The sequence below is a fragment of the Ylistrum balloti genome, unplaced genomic scaffold, assembly GCF_031769215.1.
Source record: "Ylistrum balloti isolate Yb309-2 unplaced genomic scaffold, AGI_CSIRO_Ybal_v1 Utg370790, whole genome shotgun sequence".
NCBI classification, from domain to species: domain Eukaryota; kingdom Metazoa; phylum Mollusca; class Bivalvia; order Pectinida; family Pectinidae; genus Ylistrum; species Ylistrum balloti.
Window position 1 is genome coordinate 1,209,278 of NW_026782461.1, and position 11,157 is coordinate 1,220,434.

The window sequence follows — 11,157 nt, forward strand, 5'->3', positions numbered from 1 at the left end:
AAGCTTATTTTCATTTTATAAATAAAATTTCACTTTGAAATGCTTTTCTGGTATTTATGTTGTGTTGTGATGAGTTTTATATGTCCCTTTGCTTACCTGTCCCGGAAGTGGCAAATGAGTCGAGTCAATACTATTTGCCAGGGTCACTAACCGATTTTCCCTGTCATAAACTTGAACGGAAGAGCGGATATGGTTGACGTTGTGATTCACACGCACCTTAAATATAGCTTGACCCGAGAGATCCAACAGTCTGTGAAAAGAAAGACCGGATGTCAAATTGAAGTGGCAAAGATTAGCACTTTTTTTCACGTTACTAAAAATGTCCATGTTAGAATGTTAAAAATAGCACTGTTCGTGTAACCTTTCATAACATTTCGTATCTAAACGATATTTTACAACAACAAAAATGGAAAGTTTAATACATGCAACTGAAGCTATTAAATTGGTATGTGTATATACAGTCGGTCGTAAAAATTCCACTACCTATTTTTAAATTTTCAACTTTCATCTTTTGACCGATTTACCTGTGTGTCGCTATGCTGCTGGCACAACATTTATCAGCTCCCTCCTTCCACTTCTGTAAAGGTTCCTGGAGGTCAAAATTAGCGGGCTCTTTATATTCGCCGAACTCGCCAACCTCCAGCGAAAAGTCCTGTGTTACGGTAATCGCTTTAACACCTCCATCAACATACAGTTTATTTTCACTCTCCTCAGACTGAAAAGGGATCTCTTTAGAGAAGTTTGATTGGTATCTGTATACCAAATGTTTGAATATTGCTGCACTTTCAATCGTCACACATGTCACTTCCGCCTTTCGTCCTAATAAACCAGATTTCCTAACCATAACGACATCTAACGCATCACCTCTCTGCATATTAAATGTCGCCTTTTTCAAATACTCCTCCGCCCATACTAAATAAGGTCCTTTGAGTTCTACAATTAACTTCCTTTCAGAAGTTCCTGCAATTACCCGATAAAGCAGCACAGAAAACTTGGCCTTGTAGCCCGCCGGGTTTGTTTGCAATGCTACACAATGTATTGAAACAGAAATCGGAGGATCTTCTGCGTCGACGTCTGAAGTGTCTATGGTAAAGTCGGACATGGTGCCTCTGGAAGATGGTCCCCTGTACATTGCTCCCGGAGAACTGTAGTTTTCCCCGAATGTCTCCTTCCACAACTTACACGTGTTCGCGTACGAGGTGGTCAACACCGAACCAGGAGACCTGTCATCAGTAGAATCGTCATGATTCAATACTCGACCCAAAATGCGTTCCGTATCTTGTCGGTACGTCAAAGGAAAAAGTTGATGTGTGTGCCAAACTAGATCGTTGTCATAGCATGGTACCAAAAACGTCTTTCGGTGCTTTTTCATCATGTAAAGGAACTGTTGGTAGCGGAGCACGCACCTGGCGATGAATTGGCGGTCCCGGTAGTGCGGAAGTGACACGTTGTAGTAGAAAAGATACTGACGTCCAACAGCAGCTCTGATGTCGTACTTAAGTTGTGGCGTGAATTTCCTACCATCGTCAATGGTATCATCTTCCTGCAGTTCTTTTCCAACGGGAAGATGGATTTGGAACGGCTCTTTCTCTCCGTATTTTTCCTGCCATAACTCTCTGGATACTTCTTTGGCTTTTTTTCGGTCCTCTCTACTCAGAAGGTGATGGTTTACGATTTCCCCAACATACATATCGCAATCGCGTTTGTAGGCCAAAGGAGACAGTATGTGACAGTGCCAAACCCATTCAATGTCTAACGGTGCCGCTAATAATTTGTCTTTATGCTCTGCTACCAACGGAAGCCATAATTTCTCGTATCTACGCAAAGCTTCGTCAAGATGTTTTCCCTGGCGCAGACAGGGGTACTGGTCGACTCTGCTGAGAATATCCAGATGGTAAAGCACCGCATCTACCAAATTTACACTAAACTGCAGCTTGCCCGCCTCTTCAATGGCAACCTTGCCACTACTTTTCTGTAAATTATTTTGTTGTTCCTCCATTATGCGCTGTTCTAGATTACCCCATGATGAAATTCCCTCATGTCTGCATTGTACATCTGAAAGTAATCGATGTTTTTCTTTTTATAAATGCGTGCAAAGTTCCTAATTCGGATTCGTAGTTCTAATATTTAAGTTGTAATGTGCATGTATATTTCTAATCATTTCTGATACATACAACTCATTAACAGCCCTTGGATTTTAACTTCTAGCTTCCCAACAAATCACAAGATAATTCTATATCCCTACCTAAGTTTCAGACGAAAATAACTTGAAAGTTAAATGCAGGCTATCAATATCAAGCCATAAAAACATAGTTGTGGACTCGTATGCCCTGACAAGACTAAATGCAATTGCTAAAAACGAAAAAAGATGTGTATACTATGGCATCTGCACAAATAATCAATGATATTGATACATGCAACTACACTCAAAGATATATGCTGCACATGTTTGTTACAAACTCAATTCCAAGATTAGATTACAGTATGTTGTGGCCCGTTTCTTTGTGCATCGATGCCAAGACAAATCCATCCTGAAAAGGTAATATATTGAGTCATGGGATATGATGACATTTATAATTCAAATTGTTAAATTGAGTTCGTTGAAATCTCATCCGCTACTTTCTTGGTTGAATGATCTGCATTGCAATACTGTAAAAATGCACGAGACAGATTTTTTTTTCTTAATTTGATCTTTTCCGAAATAAAGAGATATATTACGGAAAGGCACGCTACAATTGAGAATCTTGAAGTCTTTCGTTATAAAAATACTCATTATTACCGATGTTCGACGAATTGAATTTTTAAAAGAATCATGCCCCTTAAAAAAATATTTACTGAAGTGATAAATAATGAAAGCGATTTCGTTCTTTCTCGAATATGACCATGGCATATCAGCTTTTCCTGATTCAAAGAGTAATGCTAATTTTGCTTTTCGTGAGAGTTTTTGACTAAATAAATGCGGTAAAACGTGGGGTGATAGCGGTCCATGATCTAGCATCTTACTCTTTTCGATCGTCGTTTCATATCATCGTTTTCGAAATGACGACCAAAGTGAGAGTAACTATAAACGATAGGCCCTACCGCAAATGATTGCTATGACTTCCAGATTCCGTAGGTTGGGGCCTCTTATGGTTCTGTAGTACTACTGACTTGGGTGAGGGGAGAGATAAACCGCCCTTCGTTTCTCTCTAATAGTGCAACCTGTTATCGAATTGTTAGCATAATAGGATACTATAATGAAATGTCAGTTTACAAGTCACGTGTCACAGATGTCGAGATTCACATTCCAAATCTGCCGTATACACAAGTTCAATTCCAATTTTCGAATTTACTACAACGTATAACGTGTATTGTAATATAAGAATGTAGTAAAGATATAAACTGCTTTGTCAAGTACAGAAATGCAGCGCTCGGCGAAAAGATTCACATTTTCGTTGTTGCTACAATACAAATGGCAATGTTGGAAGTTTTGGTACACAGGTTACACATTGTCAAAAATAGAGCTGCAATCAAGCGAGTTACATTCTCATCAATACGATGACAGGACTACAAATTATAGTCACAAACTACAATATAATAACTAACATTTTCACATTTGCAAAAACAGAATCGCAATGTTAGAATGTCAACTCTTTTGAACCATTTGGCCTTCCATAAAAATACGTTACAAACAGTAATATATAGTGGCATATTGCACGTGTTCAACCTACAATCAGGATGGAAAATACTTTTCCTGTTGAGACTTTTAGAATAAACTTATTAAGCGCAAGCAGATCGGACATACTTGCCTAACACCGCGTGAGAGGTATTTACTATCAGTAAAAAGATGTATGTAAAGCTGAAATTGAATTACATGAAACTAAATTAATTCAATACCATATATCAGACAAGTTAAAATATCTACATGGATTGAATTAATCAGCCTTTTTGGCCGGAATTACGTCGCGTCAATTCTTGTTCTTGTAAAAATGTCGAACTGAAAGTTTCAGAAAATGTCAGCGAGATGCGGGTCTTTATAATGTACCCAAGTCGATGCCCTCATCGTTCGAGGATTTTTTTTATTATTATTCTTTCTACGTGTCAGTTTAGAACAGAATGAAAATTCATTTCTCTGTAAGTAGGCCTACATATTATTGTATGCAGATATAACATGTATACAATCAATCAATCAATATATTTATATATATATCATAAAAATGTTAGTTAAACGTCTTACGCATGAGATATAAAATTTACGTAGAAATTTCTCGAACATTTTTTAACGACGAATGTTCGTTTACGTCATACCTAAAACGTTGTGCTAATTGGCTAAAATCGCAGTGTTCAGGGAATATTTTCTATTAACAGACATAATATCAAGAGGATTAAGATGTGTTTTGAATTAACGTAACGATAATATCAATTTTATTTCTAATGGTAGTTTAGGCCAGGATGCAGAAGCACTAAGTGCGACACAGATTGCAAATGACTCTTAAATGCGTTTGTGCCTGGAATATTTAATCCCTCTTGCAGGCAGAACCAGGAAAACGGATCAAAATAGCACAACCCATGGAAGGGGGATCAACTCTAACAAGGAAACGGTAATAATATTCCCAACCTTTTATGTGTCCATAAACCACCGATGATATTAGCTCAGTAAGGCCTTCATAATTGTTGTCAGACCATTCGTGATATTCTATCATCAATGTTCATTTCTCCTTTTTTCTAATTTTTTTTTATTTGTAAACGATCATGTATCTGATGAGTGCTAAAGACGTCATACCGAGGAAAAAACACCTTTTCTATATTTAGCTCTCTTTAATAACGGATTCCGCGCCAACTAATGATTATACTGTGATTTGACCACGTTACGTGGCGTTTCTTCAACTATGACGTATAATGATTTTTTTTTTTTTTTAATTATCTTTAAACCAAATGGAGCATGAGTGACCCCGTCGGTATCAAAGGAGTGGTTTGGAACTTCACATTGTTACTGGCTTCGTTAAGAGGTATATTCGTGATACAAGAAATTAAATCGAATTCCTGTCTGCAGAATCTTTGGTAAAAGAACCTAAAAAATCGAAGTTCTGTCTGAAGAATATTTTCAATTCCCACGAGAGTTAGGCAAGGCTCTCCAATTTTGTTCTTTCCTCTTTTGTAAACATTTCAATTAAAACTCTGGAAGTTAAGCCCGAGAATCTCGCACTGTGATGAAACACACAAAATCAGCAGGAACAACATTCATGGATATATTGTATAGCTATTTTTTCATAAAAGCAGTGATTAAATATTTAAGAATACACACTTTTTTATTGCAACTTATATTAATCACTCTTGTCGGCCTGGATGTACGCGCGCGATAGATTTTATTGTGGGAGGAAACCGGGTTACCCAGAGAAAACGCGCGTGGTCGAACAGGTGATTTCTCTACATTTTCACATCCGTTCGAGGAATCGAACCTCGGACGGCTAGGTGAAAGGAGAGAGTTACCAGTGCGCCATCAGTCACCCTAAATTAGGTATAAAGCGCACATTTATTTCAGTGGAAGAGATCTAAAATAAAGACAAGAGAATAGGAGAACTGATGGATGATTTCCGAATAAATATTTAAAGTTTCATGTTGATACCTCTTACAGTTTATTGTTTTAATTATGAAAAACAAAGGGCAATAAATCCTAAATTACGCAACAAAGTGTTATGGTTCTTGAACACTGAAATTTTCCTTGTTAAGATATATCTATTCATGTATTTCATGTTAATACCTCTCATATTTTTGTGATATGCTCCGAACAAAATTATTACGGACGAACAAATTGATAAACGGACGGACGGACAACTCGGCGACTATATACTCTCCCTTCGGGATAAAGGCTTGTTAACGGTATCAGGATTTAAACAATTATTCGAGGAAACTACAGCAAAACAAGAACATGGAGGTTCCGGAAGGGTAAGAGACTCTTCGGCTTCATCGACGACCTCCGCTTTGTAAATCTGGGTCAATCTAAGTAAGAACTGTCGCGTTCTCATATTAGAATACCGTAAATAACAAGGGAACCACAAAGCACACAAATGAGTATAAAACAAGTAGATAGGATATTTCCCTAGGAGATCATTATGACAAACGTAAAATTTTCCCAGCATCTTCATCAACCTGCATTTCTTGAAACCCTGTGTTGTGGTAGTTCCTGGTGCATTTGTGCTAGAAAATGAATTTGGAATATGACTTTGTGCTCACATTCCAAACACAAATATGACCAAGAACATAGTCATTGAGATCCCCTGCCAATGTTCATTTATGAAATATGTAGATTTAAAGTGAGCACCATGAAAAACTAAAGTACTGAAACAATTTATTGTTTATATTTAAAGTTCCATTGAAAGTGATCAATATACTAGCAATTTAGTAGCATAATGCTGTGAATATTAAAACCAGCTTATTATACCTTCATATTCCCTTCTTTTACCCAATGGTAATAAAAGAATATTTGTCACTTAATTTCAGTGATGCTGGATCAATCAATGATTCTATTACAGCTCAATTATGACAAAACAGTGAAATGGTTTTCACACATCTATAAAATACAATACAACATCTTATAGATATGTAAAGTTGCAAGAAAGTTGCTATCAGTACAATAAATCATAACTGGTGATCGTGCAACATCACTTCGAACATTAGACTTCTAAAAACATTTTGGATATTCACTATCATAGGTTTATTAGAGCTCTTTACTAACTGATGAGTAGACCTATTGTTATTGTTCTGTTTCTTATCATTATTTTACGTATTATTCTTCCGAATCGGTAAGAGATACGTTTATATTCTTTTAAAGGTCTCTTATTAATGCTTCTGAAGATATTCTGTGTAAAGCAATCAGCCATGCAGGTCACAGCTGTTCCATTAGATATTTGCACAATTAGTTAATAATCAAACTTAAGAAAGTGGCTAAGGCACTAAGTCTGCTATGCAAGTCTAATAGAAATTTGATAATTCCTTTGAAAGAAGTGTGAAAAGCGATCCCCAAGATTGTTTCAAGAAATCAGCCAATTAGGTAAGAGCACGATGGTTAACAATGCATGGACTTCACGGTTGACCGAACTTGAGTGAGGAGATCATATAAGAAGTTTATGAAGCATCAAAATTCATTTGTTCCTTCAAATGATAACATTCGGAAAGCATTCAGATAAGGGGCTGAAAATTTTCAGCCAGTCAGATCACAGCGGCCTCATAAAATATGCAGAGAATTTGGCGATAATCGAACTTAACAAGGAATTAATGTAATAAGTCTACCAAGCAAGTTTCCTTAAAATCTTATCATTCATTCATAAGATAATGTGCAAAAATATTTCCCAAAGAGTGATGAAAGAAATCAGTCAATCAAGTCACAGCAGCCTCATGAAATATGTGCAGAATTTGCCATTAATCAGTCCTTCAAAAGATACCATGCGGAAAGCACCATACGGACGGACGGACGGAAGTAAGGACGTACGGACGGACAGAAACCATTTTAATACCCCCGTCAATGTTGATTGGCAGGGGATAAAAAATTATTCAATTGTGCCCTCGCTGGGTGACGAATGTCGCGTATGAAAGGAGACCAAAGTTTATCTTATTTACATATAGCTAGGCGCGAGGTGTCTTGTAAAACGCCGGGAAACGTTGTCAATATTTATTGCTATTTGAAAGTTGCCAATTAGGATATAAAATCGAACCTGGTTTTACGGCGTGATGATCCATCAAGGCTCTATCAAGCTGAGTCAAAAAGCTTGCTGCATCACCGTGCATGTTTGGTTGATCTGTTGCCATCTCTTTGACTAGTCCTATTTCTAGAAGTTGTATCTTCCAATTCGTCACCCGAGTGACAGAGAATGTATCTATGGATTCCCGACCGCGGTGTTTTATCGAGCTGTTTCATCTGAACTATTAAACTGAGGGAATCGCACTCAGATGATTTTAGGTGTTGTGATACGTAACACTTGCGGAAAGAAAATAAAATGTGATTAAATCCATTTACCATAAGATATTACTGTGGTGTATTGATGATGATGATGACGACGACGACGACGACGACGACGACGATGATGATGATGATGATGATGATGATGATGATGATGATGATGATGATGGGGTTTTTTTATTAAATATAAGTATTTACAATTTAACCAATCAATTTATTCTATAATATGTGTTAGTGTTTCCTATTTGACAAATGTCCAACCATGCAAATCCTATATTCAAAACTACTAATTTTCAAATTATTATTTTTATGACTCACATGTCAGCCATGAGTAAATATTTCATTGACAAATTTGTGTATATTTTCATAATTCACATTTTTAGATGTCAAACATCCTCCCAGATATAATGATATAACCGATCAACTCCTGCTCAGATGCCAGATGACTACTTCCTTGCATTTTTTGGGCTACAGAAGTCCAAACATGCATGTCTTATATTGAAAAGATGGCGATTTCGAAATTATCACTTTTGATGGCTCATTTCTGATTTTATCTAACTAGCAAGTTGTATACCGAATAAAAAACATGAATCTAATCCTTTAGAAAATATTTACACATAAACACAGGTATCAACCACTTTCGCGCTAGGAATTTATTTTCATTATCATCAAAATATCATTTCCGTTCAAATGATGATTTTATGTAATACCTGTGCAATTCTGGGTCACGGTGATTTTATGATGTCATCAGTTCGAAAGTACAGATACAGATGTGGGTCATTTCAGGTAAGTAAATCTGAGGTCGGATCTGTGCATTTTTTAAAAATTATTGATTTATTTTCTCATTACCGGTATTTCATTGATCAGTTTTAAATGAAACTTGCAGTATGAGAACATTTTAATACATTTATGTATTTGTTTGGTGGCAATTCGTCTACATAGCCTGATAGCGAGAAATAATTCTTAAGGGTTCCGTCGCTAATGTATTAAGGTTATACGTACTATTCAATCCTCTCCCGATAAACAATTGTATTGTTGTGCATGCTCCTGTGCGTATACACCTGCTGTGTTCTATGCAATATATGTACAACTCCTGGGGCCGCCAAATATCAATTATTTTACTGTAGCATATCTAAATACAGTTATGCATTTGTTGGGTTGCGATTCATCAACGTGGCTTAAAGCTATCGAGGTAAGTCAGAAACTAATATTTCGAATAATCGGCTTACAGTTGTATCTACATATAAGCCCGTGGTTAAAGGTAGACACAAGCACGGTAGTCCGTGGCACAAGCAACTGTCTTGCTCCTTTCACAACAGTAGAGCACGTAACTCATTACGTACGTGTAGCATTGTACATATGTTAAACGGTTGAATGAAATTGATGTAACGAAGCTGATCAGACGATGTAAAAGATACAGGGAATCTCAGTAGATTTCCATGTGGTTTGTTGCATTACACGTATAGGAAAATCGCCGAACGATAAACAGTAGGCAGCGTTACAATCAAGGACATACTCGGCTTATACGGATTACAAAGTATCGAACCAAAAATTGAGTACGGTCCTCTCAAGTAACATGTTTGATTCTGGTGCATACTCACCTTCTGATGTTTTCACATACCCGTCTAGACAATCTCTAATGTAAACAATAATACCGGATGTACGAGCGCAGTCTAAGAACGACAACTCTAGGTGCTGAGTGGGACTAATTATAATTAGGTAGCATGCCACAAACTGACACTTAATTCGTCCGTAAACGCAAAGTCATTGGAATTGAAGTTTTTTTTACTTAGATTTTATTCTATGCCAGTGAAACGGGAAAATAGCTACATGCATCTTCAATTATCTTTACATAAACAAGTACAATTATTTGTTTTTTAATTAAAACTGAGATGTCTATGGCAGTTTTCCTTCTTCCGATTAACGACATTCGGTGCGAAATATCGAAATAAAACGTATCAAGATGTAAACTGTTAAAAAAGTAGGTTTCAAAATTTGTAATGAAGAACCACTTTTACACGACGATTACAAGGCTCGGTCAACACAGTAAATAATCAATGTGCTCTATTTTTAAGACAGTCATAGCAGACCTGGTACATTGTTATTGATGGCTATCTATGACTTTATACAAATGTATATACAAAAAAAACATATTTCTTTAACAAACTACGAAACTACGGTTACATAAAAAATTCTCAGCGTAAAAATTGGGAAAACAATAAAAAAATAAATAAATAAATAAATAAATAAATATTTCGAAGCACGATTTTTGGGTTGTCATCAAACCATTTCTGTGACAAGAATAAATTAGTAGTGTGATCAAAGAAATGTCGTAGAAAAACTGAATCGTAGTTCGCAATCAATGCACAGTTAGATAATTACCTTTCATTTAAAGTGAACGGTGCAATTATTCTAGTCATGCCGAAGGTTATTTCATTGTTTTGTAATTAGAGGGACAGACAAACGTCCGATATCACATTACAGTGAAATTATAACAGATCAGATCTTGGAACTGGTACATTAAAACTTATTATTTCATCTATCTGAGTCAAAGATGACAGATCTTGAAAACTGAACTGGTGGAAATGGTAGGCACTCAAAGTGCCAGATCTCGTGCACTGATTTGTGGCTAGCAATCAATACACAATTATGTGATTGCCTTCCATTCAGAGAGTACGGTGCTCGCGATCAATACACAGTTATAAGATTGCCTTTCATTTGCAGAGTACGGTGCCATTCTTTGGGTCATGCCGAAGATAATGAATAAGTTATTTTCTTGTGTTATAATTAGCAAGGTCAAAATAAGCTTTAGTGTTATAAAACATGAATGACTTTGACAGACTCAAAAGTCATTGTAATATTACTTTCAAAAGGATCAATAATTGCCACCAAAAAAACCTACATGAGTAGGACAGCTATGTACATGTAATAACAATACTATATGCAGCTGAAAAACTAGTACGTCAATAGTTTGATATCGTTATTTCTAAAATAGATTTATTTGGATGGAATGGCGTATTATTATCATAGTTGTACTTTATCATGATTCGACGTCTTCATGAATTCAGAGGAATACGAAATTTCCTAGATGTTTTGAAAAAAAAGAACAAGAAAATGCCGAAGTGCCGACATAATAATTACCCTAATTCAAATTCAATAAATCTAGGGCAAAATATTTCAAAAAGAAAATATTTACAGAGATTCCTGAGAATGTACCATAA

General features: G+C 36.2%; 1 protein-coding gene across 1 annotated transcript in view; it reads right to left on the bottom strand.

Moving 5' to 3' along the window:
- Window positions 1-7,785, bottom strand: part of LOC132558437 (uncharacterized) — a 32,496-nt gene extending 24,711 nt beyond the window's left edge. Inside the window, exons 1-3 of the mRNA XM_060223005.1 lie at window positions 7,692-7,785; window positions 525-2,055; window positions 97-250 (exon numbers count right to left, since the gene is read on the bottom strand). Of these exons, the coding sequence (XP_060078988.1) occupies window positions 97-250; window positions 525-2,055; window positions 7,692-7,785 (1,779 nt within the window). The remainder of the gene's footprint in view (window positions 1-96; window positions 251-524; window positions 2,056-7,691) is intronic.
- Window positions 7,786-11,157: the final 3,372 nt, after the last annotated feature.